Genomic DNA, 23,149 nt, shown 5'->3' with positions numbered 1-23,149 from the left:
CAGACAAAGAAAAATGCATTCTGACAAGTGGCCACTCGTGTGTGTGTGTGTGTGTGTGTGTGTGTGTGTGTGTAGAGAACAACTTAAAAATGAACGAAATGATTTCCTGAGTAACCGAAAATTACAACTCTTCCTAAAAGCAAGAGTATTGGCACCTTCAAGACAGTATTACCTACACCCACCCACCCAAAACCATTCTTTGCAGTAAGAGCAGGCCATAACAACTTTGATTGGCATTTCCCCAGATGTACCAGGGTCAAAGATAATCATGATTTTTATTTCAATTCTTTAGGTCTGAAAGGAGCCTTCCAAACAAGAGGATTGGCTCATTCCAACATCAATTACCAACAGCAACCTAGAACTGCACTGACTTCTAAAAGGGAGTTCAAGAGTTGACATGATAATTGATGGAAAGCTTTTAGAGCTACTAAGGGTCAAATTTCCCTCAAAAAGCCCAGGAACTCCCCTTTGTGTGCAATGGATTGGTGGAAGATTCATTGGTACTTTCCTCAGTCACGGAGCCATAGAGTTAAAGGTCTACAGCACAGAAAAAAGCCCTTTGGCGTGTTGAGTGTCTGTCAGGCAAAAACAAGGACCTACTTAGTAGCTATTTATTAAGGTTCATGGGTTACATGAGTTTAGTATATGTCCAAAATTCCAAGCTCTTCCCAGATGGATTAAAGTTCTCATCTTTCTCCAATCCAGAACTTTAGGTCTTCAATATTTTTACCCCTAATGAAGAGTGAAACAAAGCCTCACAAATCAAGCAGAAATCAGACATAAGGGTTTATGCAGTGACTATTTTTGAAGCATGGAATTTCATGAGGTTGATTTGCAGTCAGTTTTAAGGTTTGGCTGCCGATCTACTTGTGTCCACCTACGCGGTCTAGGAGGATGGGGAATCCCTTGAAGTACATAAGGAAACTAGGAAAGAAAGTAAACAAGGAAATAGAAGGGCTAAAAGAATTCTTGAAAAGTCATTAGCAAACGGGATTACGGAGAATCCCAAGGCTTTTTATACCTATACGTGGAGCCAGAAGAGATAGATGAGGTCCCAAATGAATACTTTGTGTCAGTATTCATCAATGAGAAGGAATTGATGAAAGATGATCTCAGGGAAGGGACTGTCAAGTTTCTAAGTTGAGTTGCTATTAAAAAGGAAGAGGTGTTGTGCGTCTTAAAACCTATTTAGGTAGGTAAGTCCCCAGGTTCTGATGGGATCTATTTCCACAATATTGAGGGAGGAAAGAGGACATATCCCTGGAGCATTGACAGACATTGTTGAATCCTGTTTGGCCACAGGTGAAGTCCCAAAAGACTAGAGTTTAGCCGATGTTGTCCCATTGTTTAAGAAGGGTAACAGGGATAACCCTGGAAATTACAGGCCTATGAGTCTCACATTGGTGGCAGGGAACTTATTGGAAAAGATTCTCAGGGACAAGATCTATACGCATTTAGAAGCAAGTGGATTTATTAACAACTTGATAAGTTTTTTGAGGAGGTGACGAAGATGATTGATGAGGGAAAAGCAGCTGATGTTGTCTACATGGATTTCAGTAAAGCCTTTGACAAGGGCCATCATGGCATACTGGTACCAAAGGTGAAGTCACATGACACCAGGTGTGAGGTGGCAAGATGGATACAGAACCAGCTTACCATAGGAGACAGATGGTAACAGTGAAATGATGCTTTTTAGAATGGAGGGTTGTGATTACTGGTGTTCCACAAGATCACTGCTGGGACCTCTGCTGTTCGTGATCAACATAAATGATTTGGAGGAAACTGTAGCTGGTCTAATTAGTAAGCTTGCGGATGATACAAAAATTGGTGGAGTTGCGATTAGTAAAGAGGATTGTCAATGGATACAGTAGGATATAGATCAGTTGGAGGCATGAGCAGCAAAATGGCAGATGGAGTTTAATCTGGACAAATGTGAGGTGATACATTTTGGAAGGTCAAGTACAGATGGCAATTATAGTGAAGATGGAGGCACAGGTAGCTATGGTAGTTAAACAAAAGCCTATGGCATGCTTGCCTTCATTGGCATGGGCATTGAGTATAATGATAGACAAGTTATGCTGCACCTTCACAGAAATTTAATTAGGCCACACTTGGAATATTATGTACAGTTCTGGTCACCACACTACCAGAAGGATATGGATGCTTTGGAGAGGGTACAGACCAGGTTTATCAGGATGCTGCCTGTAATGGGAGATTGTAGTTAAGAAGAAAGGTTGGATAGACTGGGTTTATTTTCACTGGGACACTGGAGGTTAAGGGGTGACCTGATAAAAGTAATAAGATTGTGAATGGCATGGATAGAGTGGAAAGTATGAGGCTTTTTCCCAGATTGGAGGGGGTCAACTACTGGGGGGCACTGGTTCTAGGAGTGAGGGGGCAAGTTTAAAAGAAATGTGCGAGGCAAATTTTTCACAAGAGTAGTGAGTGCCTGGAATGCTTTGCCAGAGGAGGTAGTGGAAACAGACATGATAGAAGCACTCAAAAAGCACTTGGACGAATACATGAATAGGAAGGGCATAGAGGGATACCGATCCTGTAAATGAAGATAGTTTTAGTATGGAAGGGCAAAATGTCACGGCGCAGGCTTGGAGGGCTGAAGGGCCTGTTCCTGTGCTATACTGTTCTTTGTTCGCCTCTCTTTCTCTGAGTAGCTACATAAAAAGAGGAAGTATGAGACATTGATAGAACAGTTAATGGAAACAAAACATTATTTCCAACTGTCCTGAATATGACTGATCAAATTAGCTGTTCATATATCAATTCTCATTAAGTTTATCTTCACACTCTGCCACACACTTTGCACTTAGGAACTCTGGATCTTCCCTGCTAAGTGCTGTGCACTTTTTGGGTGACAAAACCTTCTGTGACGACAGAAAAGTAGAACTTTTTACAGCAATGAATAAGCCATTGCTGCTTTCTGTTTTATTCAGAATGCAGTCAAACTCAATCAGTGGGCAACTGGTAAAGTGGAATATATGAATGAAATGTCAGTGTTGGGGATGATAAATCGGTGTTGGTCAGTTAAATTACTAGCAACGACAATAAAAGATCTGACAGAGATTCCATATGTTTTTCAAGCTAAAGCTAGCACCTTTTTTGTGTTTCTTTGTTTCTGAGGATATCTATTCATTTTATACATTCACTCCATCTCAGTTGCCTAGGGCAGTATGTCATTGAGATTGAGAGACATCTCATCACCAAGGCTGCCCTGAAAATGTATCGTCAGTGGTCTGATAATGTTGCCACTGTCTGCCTGATTTTCCCATCCTCTTTTGTAGGTGGCACTTGATCAGTAGTGGTGAAGGTCAATAGTTCAGGTCAGAAAGAATCTGCAAACTCCTTGCCTGGTCTCATGGAACATTGGACTCTAAGTGTTGTGCCTCTGTTTCAAAGCATAGCAGCATTTTTGACATTAAATTTAGATTGTAGTGGTACCATAGAACATAGAACATAGAAAAATACAGCGCAGTACAGGCACTTTGGCCCTCGATGTTGCGCCGACCCAAGCCTACCTAACCTACACGAGCCCACTATCCTCCATATGCCTATCCAATGCCCGTTTAAATGCCCATAACGAGGGAGAGTCCACCACTGCTACTGGTAGGGCATTCCATGAACTCACGACTCGCTGAGTAAAGAATCTACCCCAACATCTGTCCTATACCTACTTCCCCTTAATTTAAAGCTATGCCCCCTCGTAATAGCTGACTCCAGCTGATACCAAAGCAAGATATTCAATATATCGAGATCTGAAGTTTGAACAAAATCTGGCCACAACTAATGCATTTGTGCAAATCAGTAAATTAATGGATGTTTGGAGACCCATTATCACAGGAATTTAAAACCAAAACATAAAACTGAGTAATTCCAATTCTATTGAGCTCTGTGTTTCCAAAAAATACACGTTCTACAAACTCAAGCATGTAAAAGTGGAAGCTTGTTTAATATTGCTCTACCATCATCCTGAAAGGCATAATTAGAGTACACATTGGAACTGATTAAAGTTACAGAATCATTGTCTCCTTTTGCATTAACAATATATACAATATAAAATAAATACATTTACACAAATGGACATTTGTCAGAGCACACAGTATGATACACGTCACAAAAATATACAGTTGATTGTTTACAGATGTGAAGCACAAAGCTTGCCTAGACCTACAGACATGGTTTTTCACTACAGGTTAAACTTCAACTCCTGGTATTTGTAGCTTTTTTAAAACTTTTTTTCTGCTTTTAAACTTTGCATGTAAGACTGCCATAAATTGTTTGTTGGCAGGTAAACACAGATGCATAAATAATTTAAATACAACCACCAACACCCAACATTCTGTTCTATATAAGAAAAATAGCTGTTTATAATTTTTTCATATTATTTTGAAACTCGTCTGTTTTTAAAATGCAAATAGTGGAATAAATATTTGTTCTGATTGAAATGCAAGTGCAACTGTTGAAGAGTCACACAATCATATTGCCATAATTAAACAGAAAATAAAGATAATCATAAAGAAAAAACATAGATACAGCTTAAAACATAGAACCTTTATTTTAACTATCTCATTTTGCTGTTCTGAGCACTGGTAAATGAGATTTTGCTGCTGGTTCTAACCATAAGCATAAACAAAATAAACCTTAAATCCTTCCCTTGCACTCCACAGAGCTAAGCTCCTGTTACTCAAAATCAGCACCTTACTCCCAGGAGTTGGATTTTTTTTTAAGGGTCGTGCCAGTTTCTTAGTTCCCTATTACAGCTATAAACTTCAAGTTATTGACCACCTGAATGAGCTGCTAATGATGAATAAAGTCTAGAATCACAGTACAGTCAATTCTCTACTGAGAAACCACAATCTACTATATAGTCTCGTACGGCTAATGATACACAGTATTTATAGCACAAGGTTGATGCATACCATCAACCTTTTTGTCTTTTTCTTTTTTTTTGTTCAAAGCACACAATGTAGCAGTAGTTTGGGAAACTTGTCTGCACCAAAAACTTGTAACGACACAAAGCTGGTTTTAACAACCATTTGAGATGTTTGAACATAGCTATATTTACAGCATTTAAAAATTAGACATTTACCTATTGTTTGGAAATATTCAAATTCTTTTCTAAGATATACATTGTTATTCTACAATAAACTGTTACACAAAATATCCCTTTTTAAATTAATGATTTAAATGTGTATTGTTGGAAGAGATATTTGTTCTGATTCTTAAACTATTTGTTCTTATTATTAATAGGAGCAATCTTATCACCAGTAAGGAATAGAATACACTATCTCCTGAGGAATTTTACATCCATTACTGTCTCTAATTCTACCCTGTGTCTAATGCGTACAATCACAAGAATCTAACACCACAATAAGAACAAGACAACAGTCTTTGAATTCAACTAAAAATTAGAAGAACACAGCAAACATGAAACATTGCAAGCTGAACTACAACATTTTTTTTGTTTCCAATACATGACCTCAGGTTAGGCTCACAATCTTTGATTACATAAGTGTACACAGAAGAGGATGTCACATGGTACAACAGGGAGCAGCTATTAATACTGACATTTGAGTACTTGGTACAGGTTAGCGCCTTCATTTGTTTTAAAATGTAGCAAATGTAGCTTTTAAGGGGGAGGAAAAACATCTGATTAGATGCTAAATCAAATTTACACCTTAACAGTCATGTTTTGAATGGTTAATAAATATGCCTGTAAAGTACATTATTTTACATTAGTACCATATTTCCAAGGTATGCTGGGGCAAGCTAGTGTATAATCTTGTTGCGTTGGATTCAATTGTCAGATCAACTAGCCTATTAATAACGGTGTAATCTAATTGCAATAATGAACTTGAAGCTATGTATTACCATGTGTTAAAGAAGTTGAGGATTTTGACTGAACTGGCACTCAACATAAATTGCATCCATAAAAAGTATGCACCTTCTCATTCACTATTGCTTAAGATAAATTCACAGATTAATAAAATGGCTGTAGTGGTAAAGCTGGTACAAAAAACCCATAAACAACATCAACAACAAAGGTTTTAAAAAAAGTTTTGTTTGTTCTTCATAACTGTCCATCGTTTTTCCAGCCAGCAAATAAATGCAGTATTTTCAGTATTGCGTGACTGAGTAAAGCTCACTATTCCCTGAAATAGACATAGTTCCTAACCTAAGAAATATCTGGAAGACTTGAAAACAATTAAGGAATTAAATGGCTGTAACTGATCTAAGGTGGAAAAAATGCAATGAGAAGAAGCAGCCAATGCAACGCTGCTCCGTTGCCTAATTACAGACTGTTCATATGGAACCTAATACTGCATTCAGTCAATGCGCTGTACTGCTAGGTAAAACAGTTGTCAGTCTGAATCCTTTGTTGATGGGGATATTTCTCTTTATTATTAGTTCAATGGCATCCACATTATGGATTCCCATCCTTTGGCAGGGCTGGCTTCCTTCTCTCTCTTCATTTAGAGACCTCATTAAAAAGTTCAACAGCAAAATCTGCATGAAAAAATCCTAGAAGAATGAGAAGTTGAAAGCTGCTTCACAGTCATACTGCTAAATATCAGTGCAGTTCTTTTTTTTCAATTAAACACTACAGTTAACTTTTGTCTGGTTCAATTCCTACGTTTCTTCCCTTTGCTGTGGCCTAACCCATTCTGTGTGGTTTCATGGGAAGGCCTAGGATCCTCTAGTCAGACCTTGGCCTCCAGCATTTCCAAGAATAGTTTGTGCATGGGAACTTTGCCTTCCAGTTTGATGTTGTAGAAATGCTGCACAGCTTTGGTAGAGGTCTGCCGGAGAAGTGGGAGAGTCATCAGTAGCTTACCAGCACGGCGTGGATCTTCCCCATGCTGCCCAGCTTCATAGTCCTGCAGGGCCTCATGCAAGACATCTTGCAGCTTCTGAACAGCCTCAACATCTTCTATGTGCATTGAATCTATACAAGACAACATGAAAACTCTGTTAACACCACTGCTGTTAAAGAAAGAGTACATTGTATTTTGACATTTAAATATGTTTAACTTATGGTTCAAGTATTTAATGTTTTAGCATTCTTAAAATGTTGATCAGATACTTGTACAAAACTACAAGTTTATACAGAACATTCAAAACTTTCAAATGAAGGAAACAAAATGGCTCTTTCACTGAAAAGGATCCAATATTGGATTGTGTTCTCTAGATTTTAGCTGCAAAACCAAAGTATTTACCAATGTACATTTTATAATTTAAATTCCGTTAATTATGCTTGTCAGCCTCAGCCCCAAAGGACTACGCATGAAGAAAAAGAAGAATTGCCCTATCAACTTACTTTCCTCTATCAAAGATATAATGAAACTTATTGAATAGCTACAAATGGACAACAATGACAGCAATTAATACTGTAATTTATAAACAACGAGGATCTAACAGTGAAATATTAAAATAAGTTTAATATTATGATTGAAGAGAGGAAAATAATATTCTAAATGGAACAGCTTTCAGTGAAGTGAAGCAAAACTAGCTTTTAATCTGAATATCAAGGGTACTTCCATCTGTATTAATACTTTGCTTTCATATTTCTACCGCAATGGATAATTAAGTTCTGTATTGTTTCCAATTTATTTCAGTGAGCCTGTTTTTCTCTCTTTCATTTATTTCTGCTGGTTTTAAAGAGCATTTCACATGAATCAGCAAATCAAATGCTGCAAAATGACTTGCAATGACAAGTTCTGTTGTTAATGAAACTAGGAGTGCTTTCTACAATCTGTAGTTTCTGAAATATGAAGATTAGTACGCTTAAACTTCCTGCAATTTTTTTTTCAGATTGTGACTGTGTATGACAGCTCATTCCAACGTCTTTGCTGCATTCCAGGTCAGGTCCTGTAGGTTCGTCTCGATTGTTCCTGAATTGCTGAAACCCACTATTAATCAGCTACCCTCGGATCTGAGTCCGAAACAGTTTAACCCTCACATCATGAAACCTAAATAGCATTTTGGCCTGGTATGCAAAACAGAACATGTACAAATATACATCGTACACAGACAAAATCAAATCAGAAGCTAGGTCAATGTTTCAAACCAATCTAATAAAGTAGACAAGAAAATGTATTGGCTCTCTCAATTTACAGAGTGCAGAAACATCATGACAGCTGAAAGCTTACTGCTCCCAGAAATTCTTGTTCCCTCATACAGAGTAGTAAAGTGCCAACAACAGTTGCTGAGACAAATAGAAAAAGTGCAACTTTTTGTTGAAACAATTTCCCTCCCATCAATCTGGGAATTTGCACATCAATATATGAGATGAACTGTTAATTACAAAATCAATTAAAAAATAATTTTCAAAACAGTCACGCTTTGGTTCTCTGGGGTACAATTTGGCAGAAGGTTCATCTCGGACCCACCAAATCAAGGGCTGTCATCCGAAAATAAGCAAAAGCAATCTGGTTTTTCATTTTTCAGCGTGGCTGAGCCCAGCCTGAGATTGATCAGCACATATGGCCTCAGAAAACAAACTGTCAATACCTTGAATGCTGTAGAATTTGAACAAATGGCTGTCCTCCCATTCAGCTACTCATTGCATTCCATTTAACAGATTTTATTGACAGTTTCCTTCTTGTAATTAAAGAGAAAACTACTGGCCGGCAACCAAGATAAAGTTCAAAGATTAGGTCAAAACAAAAGAAGGCAGGGGGAAATAGAGGGACATGGCGTGATTGTCAACGGTACACAACATCAGAGCTGTTATTGACATACAGGTAGCTAACGATCAGCATGTTATTAAAGAGTGATCTATCATGAACTTTATGCAAATGTTAAAGTGCCTAAAGACCACGATAAAGCATTGGGGAGAAGGCAAAGAACAACAAAGCACAAACGATTTTATTCATGATTCATTCCCAATTGCTTCTGCACTTTAAATTCAAATCTGGATAATGTACATGCTTGAAAAGTTAACCTCTTTTGTGCTGGTGCTGTTATTGCATTCATGAGAAACAAAATCTGCTTTTCTGATTTTTATATTTATTAATGAATATGCCGAAACCAAACGTCAGCTTACTGAAGACAGGTTTTACTTCTGTTAAACAAGATTGAAGCAGTACAGTACATCTGACTTCATGAAAGTAGCAACATAATTAAGTTTGCACTTCCAATTATGTAGTACTGTAATTAGTGATATCACTTTTTCGTACACATCGCCAATTGCTTTCGTCCAACAATGAATACTTTGACAACAGAAGTAGAATGCACTTGAAATACTCAGGCGGTCTGGCAGCATCTGTGGAGAAAGAAACAGAGTTAACATATCAAGTCCATGATGATTCTTCTTCGGAATTTTACCTCACTTCTGAAGAAGAGTCATAGGTGACTTAATATTTTAACTCTGTTTCCCTCTCCACAGATGCTGTCAGGCCCGCTAAGTTTCTCCTGCACCTTTGGTTCTTATTTCAGGTTCCCAGCATCCATAATGTTTTGCTTTGATTTTAAGGTTTTTTTTGGCCTTATCATAAAGTATGAAGCAAGTATGAGCTTGAGACATTGGCTTTTGACTACAAAATAAGTATATGTTTAAACCAAAAAAAACACCTTTCATTTTTATAGGTGACTTTGCCAACATAGAAGGAGTTAGATGGGTTTGTGGAGTAGATGAAAAAGACAATGACTTGTTGAAACTGTGTATAGTCAAGCAGATCTGCCAACCTGAATTAGCGAGCGCTATAGCTTTGAGGGTGACAAACTCTTCTTTCTCCAGCTTCATGCTCTTGTATTTCTTTACCAGCTGCAGTATGGCATTATTCAAATCAAGCAGCCCAGCTAACTTTGACTGGTCTTCATCCATGATGTAGTCTTCAGCATATACCAGTTCATCCTCAAAAGACAATGACCTGTACACAATCCCCAAGATCAGAATCTCCATCCAGGCACTCTGGAGGAGGCTCATCTGATCAGCCAGAGATAATGTGGAGAATCCTGTAAAGGGGAGGGAAAAAAAAGGACGTAACAACATTATAATGTCACACATTGTGGACGCATATACCCAAGATTATGAAATACAGCAAATTGCTTTCATTTCTTTGCAACTAAAACAGAAATCCACTAAAACAAATAGCTTGTTTGCATTCCATATTGCAAGGGATTTTATTTAGGATGGTGGGGAAGGGCACAGTTTTTTTTTGTAGCAGGATGGGGGGAGGGCGGGAGAGGGAGGTGTGATGGGAGGCAAGGTGAGAAATCCTGAGTTAATCAAAAAAAATTCTGATGCTTGTAGAGAGAGAAGTAAATGAGCAGGGATTGCCATTTCTTTGATTAAATGCTGTAAATCATGGTTTGGCTCTAAGGAAACTTTATAGGTTTTACTACAATCTCATTTTGCAGCATGACAAACATTTCAAATTTATTTTGTTCTGTCAGTGTTATCACATATTTAATATCACATTAATATCATGAAATTTTAATATATATTGCTCAACTGTACTGCTCTGATTAATTGTTTGATGATGCAAACATGCTGGTAAGGACTTCTTATATTCTTGTAGGGCAGAGGTCATAATAGGATTATTCTATCCTACTGCACTGAACTAGCATTCTGTTTGATTGTGATTTTCTACCTATTCACTCTGTTACAAACTGGAAGCTATGGCTCTTGAACATCACTTAGATTAAACTACTGGCATAAATGCATGTGGTGGTATCATTTTTTAACCTTTATGATTCAACAGAAATGTTGATGAATAATTACTTGACAATATAAAGCTGAAAAATTGTTAAAAGGAGAGAAGAATTTGAAACTTCTCGTTTTTGCAGCAAGATGAAAAGTTTTGGTTTCTTCTCTACTTTGTGCAATGTTGAGGTTCTGATGCCATTCAAGAATTTAGGTGGATATAGAACCTAAAGTTGGCATTGAGACACAAGGGTTTTGGAATTCAATGTAAATGGGGTAATAAGTGATCGAAGCCCTCGTTTATAACTTATTTCAAACTTCAAATCTATTTTACACAGAAATTTTGTTCTTTTCGATAATATATATCTGAATGCCATTGCTTTCGCAATAGGCAAGAGAAAGTTAACGCTGGTGTGATAAGAGAATAGCAAATTTCTCCTGTTTTACCAGGGGAGGAGGAGTTTTAAAGCATCTGTTCAGGTAAGGCTGTCACACTGAAGGCTTTGCTACATGAATCAGTTTGCTTCATCCCTGTCTAACTAGAACACTAATGACAAACAGCTCATTATATGCCTTTCAGCCTATTGTTTATACCAGCCACAGTACTAATTCATTATCTCCTCACTATTAAGATATACATCTTATTAACTGTACAGGAATGGTTTACAGCTTTTGAGGTGGATTTTCTGGCCTGCCAATGGCATGCAACGGATTGCCAATTGGCAGAGCAAACCAAAAGCACTTAATAAAATCATCAAAGGCAATTAGTGTGTGTGTGTGTGTGTGTGTGTGTGTGTGTGTGTGTGTGTGTGTGTGTGTGTGTGTGTATTTACACATGTGCAAGCACTCACACACATTTGAAGGGAGTGTGCAAAGGGATGGCAGGTAATAAATTATGGCAATAACTGTCAACAAGGTAAAAACAATGACTGCAGATGCTGGAAACCAGATTCTGGATTAGTGGTGCTGGAAGAGCACAACAGTTCAGGCAGTATCCAAGGAGCAGCGAAATCAACGTTTCGGGCAAAACCCTTCATCAGAAATAAAGGCAGAGAGCCTGAAGCGTGGAGAGATAAGCTAGAGGAGGGTGGGGGTGGGGAGAAAGTAGCATAGAGTACAATAGGTGAGTGGGGGAGGGGATGAAGGTGATAGGTCAGGGAGGAGAGGGTGGAGTGAATAGGTGGAAAAGGAGCTAGGCAGGTAGGACAAGTCCGAACAAGTCATGGGGACAGTGCTGAGCTGGAAGTTTGGAACTAGGGTGAGGTGGGGTAAGGGGAAATGAGGAAACTATTGAAGTCCACATTGCTGCCCTGAGGTTGAAGTGTTCCGAGGCAGAAGATGAGGCGTTCTTCCTCCAGGCGTCTGGTGGTGAGGGAGCAGCAGTGAAAGAGGCCCAGGACCTCCATGTCCTCGGCAGAGTGGGAAGGGGAGTTGAAAATTTGGGCCACTGAGCGGTGAGGTTGATTGGTGCGGGTGTCCCAGAGATGTTCCCTAAAGCGCTCTGCTAGGAGGCGCCCAATCTCCCCAATGTAGAGGAGACCGCATCGGGAGCAACGGATACAATAAATGATATTAGTGGATGTGCAGGTAAAACTTTGATGGACGTGGAAGGCTCCTTTAGGGCCTTGGATAGAGCTGAGGGAGGAGGTGTGGGCGCAGGTTTTACAGTTCCTGCGGTGGCAGGGGAAGGTGCCAGGATGGGAGGGTGGGTTGTAGGGGGGCGTGGACCTGACCAGGTAGTCACGGAGGGAACGGTCCTGATGAACCGCCCCGTGGCCCAACATTTCAACTCCCCCTCCCACTCTGCCGAGGACATGGAGGTCCTGGGCCTCCTTCACCGCTGCTCCCTCACCACCAGACGCCTGGAGGAAGAACGCCTCATCTTCCGCCTCGGAACACTTCAACCTCAGGGCAGCAATGTGGACTTCAATAGTTTCCTCATTTCCCCTTACCCCACCTCACCCTAGTTCCAAACTTCCAGCTCAGCACTGTCCCCGTGACTTGTTCGGACTTGTCCTACCTGCCTAGCTCCTTTTCCACCTATTCACTCCACCCTCTCCTCCCTGACCTATCACCTTCATCCCCTCCCCCACTCACCTATTGTACTCTATGCTACTTTCTCCCCACCCCCACCCTCCTCTAGCTTATCTCTCCATGCTTCAGGCTCTCTACCTTTATTCCTGATGAAGGGCTTTTGCCTGAAACGTCGATTTCCCTGCTCCTTGGAAGCTGCCTGAACTGCTGTGCTCTTCCAGCACCACTTATCCAGAATAACTGTCAACAGCCGAAGTCATGACCAATAACAACATGATTATCGTACATATTTATTTATTTTGCTTTTTTTAAGCAACACCATTTCTAAAAAGGTCAGGTTGTCCACTCTTGACAGAAGGAGGACTACCACAGTTCACAGAATACTGTAACGCAAAGTATGCAAGATGACTCTTAATTGCAGGTTCTCTTGTATATACTTAATATGCAAGTTGTGTCCATCCCACTCGGTTTCAGTGATAACATACTATACTCACATAGGTAATCAGCCTCAATTTTTCAAATCATAAATGGATGCCTTACTTGCAGGTACTTTATAACAACGTAAAAAAGATTAATCAGGTAATACAGGCTTACTTATAAAGATGCGCTGGAGTTGAAGACACATGCAGCAGACCCTGTGTGGTGAGCAACTAAGGTGGTGACAACCAATGCCTGCATTAGTGGTTCACTTTTATACTTACTCTATTAATCAGACTGCACTTTTGAAGTAATATTTTGAGGGTTTACTTATATGCTGACATCTACAATAAATTGGAAGGTCCTTGAAAACTGCATAAGGATCTCCACGAACAATTAACCGAAGCTCACTGATTACAATGCAGGCAGCATGTCACATTTGTGCTGCCTAGTCATTCCAATTATTTCACTGACCAGCTAGCGCAGACCTCTGGAAATGTCAGCAAGGGAGCCAATATTGTGGCTGTCTGGCATCACTTGAACATTGCTAGCAATGCATCAAGCTAATCTGTACTGCTGAAAAGGGTATTATGGATAGAGCAGGTTCGGGCAAGTGCAACTGTCCTGTGAAACATTGACTAATGAGAGACAGCAGGCTTCAGTGTTCTTGGAGAAAGTCAGCACTGCAGATACTCGAGATCAGAGTCGAAGAGTGTGGTGCTGGAAAAGCACAGCTGGTCAGGCAGCATCCAAGGAATGGGAGAATTGATGTTTTGGACAAAAGCTCTTCATCAGAAGGGCTTATGATCGAAACTTCAATTCTCCTGCTCTTCGGGTGCTGCCTGACCAGCTGTACTTTTCCAGCACCACATTCTTTGACTTCAGATTTCTTGGGCTCTGCACTGGAGGCCTTATCGGAGGAGATGGGATATCCTATAGCCACATGATGCCAAGTGGCCCTCCAGATACACGCTTGGGGCTTATGGGAGTAAATTGCTATGAAAGGCATCTTCAACAAACTGCTGGAGTACTTCTGGAGAATCTGGATGTAGTGTCACAAGAAATTCAATTACCTCACAACAGGAGTCAAGATCAGTGAATGCATCCTCAAATGGTGACTACACTTCTAATCTAAGACCATTGAATTCACCACACTCAACTAATCAACAACCTCAATTTATTCGGTCTCATACCTGACAATCACAAGTTTCATTTCACTCTGTCACACACTCATTTCACTGGAGAGCAAGGTTGTACACAGATCCTACTACTGAGGACTCAGGTGAGCACTTTGTGGGGGTAGCATAAGCTCAGCTTCTCGCAAACACAGTTGTACACTGCAGTGTGTGGAAGGGGCTTGCAGGGTGTCACAGTAGTGCAGCACTCTGTTCTCCTAGAGATGACTACAATTGTTGGGTGTTGCCCTGGAAGAGTGGCAGAAGTTGCACAGAGCACAAACGTACTGTCCTCTTTCAGGAAGGTGGCATTCATCCACTTAACCATGCCGGCCTACCACTGCTGTCACCAGTCATCCAGTCAACCTAGATTACTGCTGCCCATGCCAACATGGTACAATCCAGAGCATAGTCTTCTCGCACCAGAGCTGGCTGCGGTCATTTTCTAACACCATCTGCGGACCTCTGCACTGCAAGTCAGCAACATTTCACCAGTCATTCTACAGCCACTAAGGGAGTAGTGCATAGCAGAATGAGGAGAGGCAAAGACACACAAAAGGTGGCACTATATCATTGCACAAGGATTAGTCATTGATTTTTCCATCTGCCAGTTGAAGCCAATAAATGGTTGATATATGCTTACTGAAAGAGTTCATCCTACTGCCAATGGCATTCACACAGTGTGTTTGCTTACCAGCGCCCAGGCAAGAGGGTAGGGTTCCTCCATCCAAAAGGATTAAATGCTTCGTTGAGGAACCTGGCATCAGAAAGGAGAGTGCCCCTGCCATTACAGTTGGCAGTCCCATCCCACCAGGACTCTTTCCTGCCACTCATGCTTGGGTCCATCCTCAACTGGAGGCCCCGGGTGGAAGTAGCACCGAAAGCAGTCAAGGCTTCCACGTGGTGAAACTGAATACAGATTTTGGTGTGTGTGGATTGTCCAAATATTGCTTAAGACCATTTTGCCCAGCTGCCACCATTTGGTTTGCTACAGTGGCTCAAATACAGATGGCATCATATACTGGTGCAGACTGAAGGTATTGACACTGCTTTCAGAAAACTATGACATGGAGGTGTCAGTGTTGGACTGGGACGGACAAAGTTAAAGATCGCACAACATCAGGTTACAGTCCAACAGGTTTATTTGGAAGCACTAGCTTTCGGAGCGCTGCTCCTTCACAAGGTAACTGTGGAGCAGAACCATAAGACACAGAATTTATAGCAGTGTCATGCAACTGAAACCTGCAACCCATCCTAAAAGATGGGAGACTTAATAGCAATCTCGGTTTGTTCAATACATCATTTGCATGTCACTGTTATCTTTTGCTATAAATTTTGTGTCTTATGGTCCTTGTCAGGAATTGTCCTTGTCAGGAATTGTCCTTGTCAGGAATTGTCAGGAAAAACCCATCTGGTTCACTTACCTGGACTGGCCTACATGTGACTCCAGAAATGTGGCTGACTCTTAACTGCTGTCTGGGCAATGAGGGATGGGCGACATCCTCACCCGGTGAATGAATAAATAAAAACAAAACTTCTGCTCTGCCTAGTCTCAGTTCGCTCTCCTGGTCGTATTGTCTTGAGAGTAGAATGCATACAATTGCATACATGCCTAGAAGCAACTGGGTTTGTACAAAAGGCTTAATGGATCACCAAATGTCATAGAAAGCATTGAACAACTTTAAGCAAAAGTCAGAATAAATCATCCAGCAACTAACCTGAAACTAGTTGACAATCCCTTTAAGTAGCAATATTGGGGGTCTTTCCTGCAAACAAATGCAGGAATTATGATGTGAAATTATGAAGGAGCTACATGGAGTTTTTTTTGTACACACAGTGTGGAAACAGGCCATTCGACGCAACAAGTCCACCCCAACCCTCTGAAGAACACCCCACCCTGATCCATCCCTCTACCCTTTCACTGTAGCCCTACATTTCCCATGGCTAACGCATCTAACCTACACATCCCTGAAAACTATGAGTATTTTAGCATGGCCAATTCAACTAACATGCACATTTTCGGACTGTGGGAGGAAACTACAGCACCTGGTAGAAACCCATGCAGAAACTGGGAGAACATGTAAACTCCACACAGACAGTCATCCGAGGGAGGCATCGAACCCAGGTTCCTGGTGCTGTGAGACAGTGGTGCTATCCACTGAGCCACTGTGCCACCCCAAAATAGTCATGCTGATGTCAAAACATCACTGCATGCTGGGTGACGGCATGACTTGCCCGCTCTGTATACATCTGACAGCAGTTCACTACATTTATGTGGATGTCATCAACAATGTGGCTGTCAACATCATTCACCACACAAGTGAGGATGTTGTTTTAGAATTCTCAGCACATGTGTATTCCCCAAAGAATTGGCTCAAATGATTTTGATTTTTCCTACAGTAACTTGTATCTCGAATCTGCGTCATAAAGTTTTCAGAAATAACATGACAGAAAACAATGCAAGGGTCATGACCATTTGCTGCCATGATGCAGGCTGCGACTTTGTTTGGTAACACTGAGGTATTCACTTTTAAAATTCTGAAAGACTCCGAGAAATGTTTTACAATAGGGATACAACCTACTAGTGGGAATACTGCTTCACGTCTGATTTAATGGGAAATGAAAAAGGGGCTAATTCATTGATTGTACACCCAGAGTACTCATCCCACCCACAGAAATACCAGATATGTGGTCTGGAGCACCTTTTCTGTGATGAAGCTTTTTCTTCCCTTACCTAGACAGTGCTGTTGGTAAATAATTAGATTTACACATTCCCAATCTACACACATCTTCAGTCTAATAATTAAAAGCAGGATGATTAGTTTATTGAGTGGAAGGAGGAACTTTTTTTTATTGAGGCCTATCAATGATTTTATCAGGACAGCACTTTTACGGTTGTCATGTGGGCGCAGGCATCCAATTTTTCTTATCTGACTGATTAATACAAACGCTGTTTCAGGATGCATTAATTAACAGATACAAATCTACGTTCTCATGAAGGGATCAATAAAGAGAAGAAAAGAGGCATCAAAGTGAATTTAGTGCTGATGATGGAGAAGGCACTGTATTGACATTTACGTGTGTGGAAACTCCAAAGTCTCCCCAGTTCTGCTGCAGGCCTCAGCAGCGATGCTAATGCCAGCAACGCTTGTCTAGCGCTTTTAGAAAGGTGAAGTGATGGACTTCAGTCGGCTGAATGAGTGAAAGCATCTCAGTGTCTGAAGGGCAAAATATATATGCAAGTAACAGTTTAAAAAGGCACATCTATTTAGACGAAGAGAAACACATTTTAGTTCAATTAAATTGGCTCTGAGGTAGGATAGTGGTCCAATTCAACTAATAATTTGGAACAAGAGCACTGTTGCCTATTTATCAGCAGGCTGGCTCCTTTATGTTTCAGGCTTTTCACCTATTGAATAGAACAGCTATGAAACGTAATGTCTGTGACACAAGGTGATTAAAAGGTTTACTAGCTAGCCCCTTATATACTGTCTTTCCTCTTGCTGAACACGATGGGAGCTAAACTGCGTAACCTCCTGAAAGCAGGTATGGGAATTGCAGTGTGTGGTAAACCAAAGACTGCAGGCTGTACAGCAATTTTGTGATGTTTGTTCATTTGGTGGCTAGACCAGCACTAACTGTGCTGTTCTTTGGCTGGACACCCCGCAGGCAGCCACTGTTGTGGATAATCAGCACTGCTTAAAGTTTGGCTGCAGTTCTTTAAAACAGCGATGGGATTTGGCTGGAGCTGGCGCTAAGAAAAATGAAAACAAAATCTGACAAAGAATAAGAAATGCCACCAACAAGGGAGAGTGAAGGTTCCAAGGTTTTCAGACTGTCTTGGTGGAGGAAGTGGGTTGATAGTATTCTCATACCTATATATCCTTCTCGTAACCTACTTCTGCCTGCTCCCGAATCTCTTCTGATTTACAAAGCGCATATAAATGTAAACATTCAATGCTCACTTTCTGCTACCTTGCCTGACTCTCAACTTATTTCATTCCTTTTTCTTTTCCAATACAATTTATACTTTCCAGTATCCAAGACTTGCAACTTGGCCAGAAAATAGGGAACCAGCAAGAAGAAACTTGGTGATGAAGCTACGGCACTACCACTTAAATTCACACTAATTCCCCATGTAGATATGGACTCTGCATATACTCTAGAAGATAGATTAGAGTTGGGATCTGCATGGAGTGAGATAATGGGCATGAACGGCCTGCAGCAAGGGCAGATAAGGATTCACAATTGGACTCTTGTGGTATAGTGGTAGTGTCCCTACTTCCGAGCTAGTAGACCTGGGTTTACTGTAATAGCATCTCTGAAAAGGTTGATAGCAAAATATTTTTGCTTGCCAGCAGATGAGGTTGCAAAGAGGGAACTCAGTTCTGCGATGTTCTTAGCTAAGGACTTTGATGGGGCAGAATTCAGAAGAAGGCTTGGTGTATCTGGGAAACCTGCCAGAAAGCCTGCAGCTGACATCAAGGATCTTGGCAAAGTCCTGCACTGTTTTGGCTCACAGCTTTGTACAGAGGTTGGATCTTTGCTCAGTCATGGGGTAAGTTACAGATATAACAGGTTTCGAGCAAGTCTAGTGGGAAAAAATTCGGAACGGAGGTAAAAAAATGGAAGATCTGTGACAGGGTGGACCATAGGATAGATTAAATAACCAAAGGAATGATGGAGTAAAGCAAACACAGATAGCTATGGAACGGCCAAAGAAACAGAAGTCTAAAACAAGTTATAATTGAAAGTCATGGAAGTATCACCAAGAAGAGCCATCTGAAACAAAAAATGAGGGATTAATGATCCAAACCTACTGAAATCAGTTTTGGGTCTGGATGACTAAAGTGACTAATTGAAAGATGATACAGTGCTCCTCAAGCTTACATTGAGCTTCATGGTGCAGGATAGAACAGTCAGTGACTTTTTTAGAATGCACCTGTCCTCAAGATGTATTCCCTTTAAGAACTTCAACCTTAAGTTCCCAACACTGAACAGCTTGACTATACCTTCTTCTCAAGAGTATACCAACAGATCTGTCCTGATAGCTCCACCATTTCAATCTTTTCATGTCCCAGAGAACTAAAACTTCTTCACATTCTCAACTCTATTTTTTTCTTCCCTATCCAGTCTCTCCCCACCTATTAGTGTGAAGCTTACACTACTTTCCACCAATTTAGTTATTTCCAATTTCTTGAGCATTGCCATCTTTCTGTTATCATTAATGTCAAATTCCTATTTATCTTTACTCCCCACCAGGACAACCTGAGAGCTTTCTGCTTCTTTTTTGAATATAGGCCAACCAAACGCAATCAAGCTCACCTTTCTGAGCCTGGCCAAACATGGTCTCACTTCTGTTTTAACTCTACCCATTTTCTCCACATAGAAGGTACTGCTACAAGAACACATTTAGTTCCTAGCTATGTCTGTGATCTTTGGGATATGTCAAGCATTCTATGTTCCAGTTCTGTGCAGATCTGATCCGTGTCCCATTTCTCTGGTACACTAATGACTGTATCATAAGTGGTTCATACTAGTACACTGAAATGAAAAGATTGCTTCTAATTTTTCCCCTTTGTCTCCTATACATTGATCATTTATGACGCTTTACCTTATTTTCTCAACTTCTTGGTCCTCATTTCTGGGAATAGACTATTGACAAATTACAGCTATCCTGCTTACACTTCCACTGACTCTGGTTCCTTCCATTTCATTCGTCCAGTTTTTCTACTTTCATCACATCTGTTTTGATGATAACATGTTTTGGGAGCAAGGAACATTTCCCTTTTTCTTCAACTGAAGATTTCCCTGTACTATAATGGACTGGATTCATTCTATTCCCCACTCATCTGTTCCTGCTGCTTCTCCACCACCATCCGCACCCCTTCCAGAATCACAACAGAGTTCCCTCCATCCTCACCTTTCACCCGTTAGCCACCACATTTAACAGATCAGGCTTCTCCACTTCACTCCCTCCAGTGTGAGAACCACAACAACAATCTTACACTCCTGTTCCCTTTCAGAATTCTGAAAGGACCATTCTGTCTGCAACACACTCCTCCAACCCTCATTCAACCCTAAGCCATTTTCAACCTCAGCTCCCAGAGCCGAGGTCCCAATCTATCCATCCTGATAGGATGAATGCTCTGTAGAACTACTCTTTTCAGTCCCAAGTGCATCCCAGGTTTCCAGTTGCCCTTCATTTTTCAATCTCTGCTTCACTCACACTCTTAACTTTTCCATTCTTGGCCTCCTCCACTGTTTTAAAGAACCTTAACTGAAACTTGAAGATCTGCATCTCATCATTCCATTAGTCAAGTTATAGCCTTTCAGATTCAACATCAAATTCAACAATTTTAGTTCATTTTCAGATTGCAGCTTCAGGTGATGATTCTGGAATTCTTACATTTATTCTAGATCTGTCATTCCTTTCTTTACTTGACCCGCTGCAATCTCGCCTTCCTTTGTGTTATCTTATCATTTATTATTTAAGATCTTCTACTTCCTGCAATCACACAACGAATTCCACTCCCTTCCACTCCGTATTTGCTAAAAACATGTTACCACTCTCATTTCAGTCATTGGTCTGAAACGTTACCTTTTTTTTTCCCTTTCACCGATGCAGTCTGACTGGCTGGTTATTTCCAGAACTTGCTATTTTTGTGGCCCAGTGTCCGACTGCAATGCTGCAGCCTGAACAGCAGTCAATCAATGTCCGGGAGGTCCAACAGGATCTCACAAGGTTGTGCTTTCTCCATTGTGCAAGCTCAACCATCACGTCTATGGATTACATGGTGGAAAGATTTTCGCAGCTTAGCTCTGTAGTCCAGCAATCCTTTCTCCAAAAGGTTACTGGGTTTGCTGAGATGGTCCACCAGAGGAATAGCAATGATTACATGGAACTCAAACTTGCTTTCCCCACTCAGGAAAATAGCAATTTATGAGCCTCCCTTCCTCACCATCGCCCACTCCAGTCACTCCATCGGTGCCCTTCTGTCTGCTGGGTGACTCTAATCACTGACATCCATGATGAGGAGGTACAACCCAGAGCTGGAACTCTGAAGCTCATAAGTGTGCAAGGTCTTCAAGACCATCTGCAGTTTCCACAACTGAAACTTCTTCCATCAACTACGTTGCAGTCACTGGGATAGCACTGTGTTAATGTCAAGGACAAGCATAGGCACAAGCACAACAGGCACTGAAGGAATATACAAGGGCGACGTGTTGCCTCTTGGATGCAATAAAACATGATCTTATTTAGAAATTTGCTTGGGAATGTTTATTTTGTGGTATATCTCATGGCATTGTGGCCAAACAGATTTTGTGAAAATCAGTGTCAGAAGGAACACAAACCAAAGGAGGGTTAGTGACTGGGGTATCAAGGTGTGGTTAGTGATCCCACCCTTGGACAAGTTCTTCCCAGACAATCTGGGAAGAGGGGAGCTTAGGATGCCTACACACCTGCTCCGCCTTCTCTTCCTCTTGTTTCTCCTCTTGCTCATTCTGCTTCTCAGATACTCAGATACTATGCAATTGGTGACAAGAAGCATCATGATGGGATGCAGCATATCACCAATTGACCAAGTACTGCTGTTGAACTGGTAACTGTGTTTCTTTGGTCTTCACTTTTTAGTAATAAGAACTGTAATGTTAAACTTTCTAACTTTGTTTTCCTTATTTTTCTGCTATGTACCTAAGATGGCACCATACGTGGTGACTTGTAAATGTTTCATTGTAACAATGAAGCTAATTCAATACTATAGGATTCCTCCAGATTGGTCTGGTAGTCCAAATGTTACTTTCAACATATGAATGGTCTGCTCTATCACATTTAAGTCACAGAATGGTTTTCACAAAACATATGCTGCATATGTGTGTGGTCATTGTGAAGCCGCAACCTCAACTGTGCCATTAATAATTAGACCTGGTCATCCAGCAACCAATGATTGGTTTGCTGTAGTGACTCAATGGCAGTTGATTCAGTGGACTGGCACTGAACGAAAGCATTGTTACAGTTGCCAAGGGTTCACACATTGACCTTCAAGAATGCTGTGACTGGTCACATGAAAGCTGGACTCTGAAGGAGTGCTGTCCCCTTCTAATCTGAGTAAAGGACAGAATTGACTTTCAGTTCCCACATAATGTGATGTGCGTGTAGACAACAGAGATCTGAACTATTGGGAAGCCTGCTACTACAGCAATATTACATCCTCATCTCTGGGAAGAGGGAATGAAATGTGGTTAGGTCTCAATAAAGTAACAGTGGATTGCAAACTGCTAAATGTTGAAAATATCTCCAACTCTAGTGTAGAAGACACAAGGAGGTTAATAGATAGGGTCACCCTCTCAGCCTCTGAAAATGTGATTCTTGCCTGTTCTGAGATTGAGACATGGGTCCAGCAAGTAGCCTATTTCAGTACATCCTTAATGAAATTCAGAAGACTCATATTGTTGCTTGCTATGGTTCAGCTGGGAGAACAGCTCCTGGAAAAACCTGGTGTTCTGCGATTTAGTGTTTTCCACCTCCTCCTTCTTCAGAAAGTTTGGCTTGCTCTGTGGTCCGTCTGCTCATTCTCCTCATTATACAGTATTGTGAGGGAATGTCAGTTAGCATATGTATGTCCATGTTAAAAAAAATGATGTCAGCAAAAAATCCTTTAGTATCTTGCACATGACTCCCTACTCATTTCTGCAATTTAAGAGAACTGCACAGATTTAAAAAAATGGAATCCTTGCAACAGTGGGAAGAAATAATTCAGTAACTAATTAGTAGTTGATGATCACTTTAAATAATGTTGGGGGGGGCAGGGGGGAATCTCCTTCTAGCTGCTGTATGCATGCTCAGGTCTTTATAATT

General features: G+C 40.8%; 1 protein-coding gene across 10 annotated transcripts in view; it reads right to left on the bottom strand.

The window, feature by feature from the left end:
- Window positions 1–3,945: 3,945 nt before the first annotated feature.
- esrrga (estrogen-related receptor gamma a) overlaps window positions 3,946–23,149 on the bottom strand; it is a 242,178-nt gene continuing 222,974 nt past the window's right edge. For all 10 annotated transcript variants that reach the window (XM_060831457.1, XM_060831461.1, XM_060831460.1 and 7 more), the window contains 2 exons: window positions 9,703–9,972; window positions 3,946–6,961 (listed from right to left, as the gene is read on the bottom strand). In XM_060831457.1, the coding sequence (XP_060687440.1) occupies window positions 6,717–6,961; window positions 9,703–9,972 (515 nt within the window). In that variant the 3' untranslated portion in view covers window positions 3,946–6,716. The remainder of the gene's footprint in view (window positions 6,962–9,702; window positions 9,973–23,149) is intronic.

Source organism: Hemiscyllium ocellatum, chromosome 10, assembly GCF_020745735.1.
Source record: "Hemiscyllium ocellatum isolate sHemOce1 chromosome 10, sHemOce1.pat.X.cur, whole genome shotgun sequence".
Taxonomy (NCBI): domain Eukaryota; kingdom Metazoa; phylum Chordata; class Chondrichthyes; order Orectolobiformes; family Hemiscylliidae; genus Hemiscyllium; species Hemiscyllium ocellatum.
Note: the sequence above shows the minus strand (reverse complement) of the source record. Positions and strands in the feature narration are given on the sequence as shown.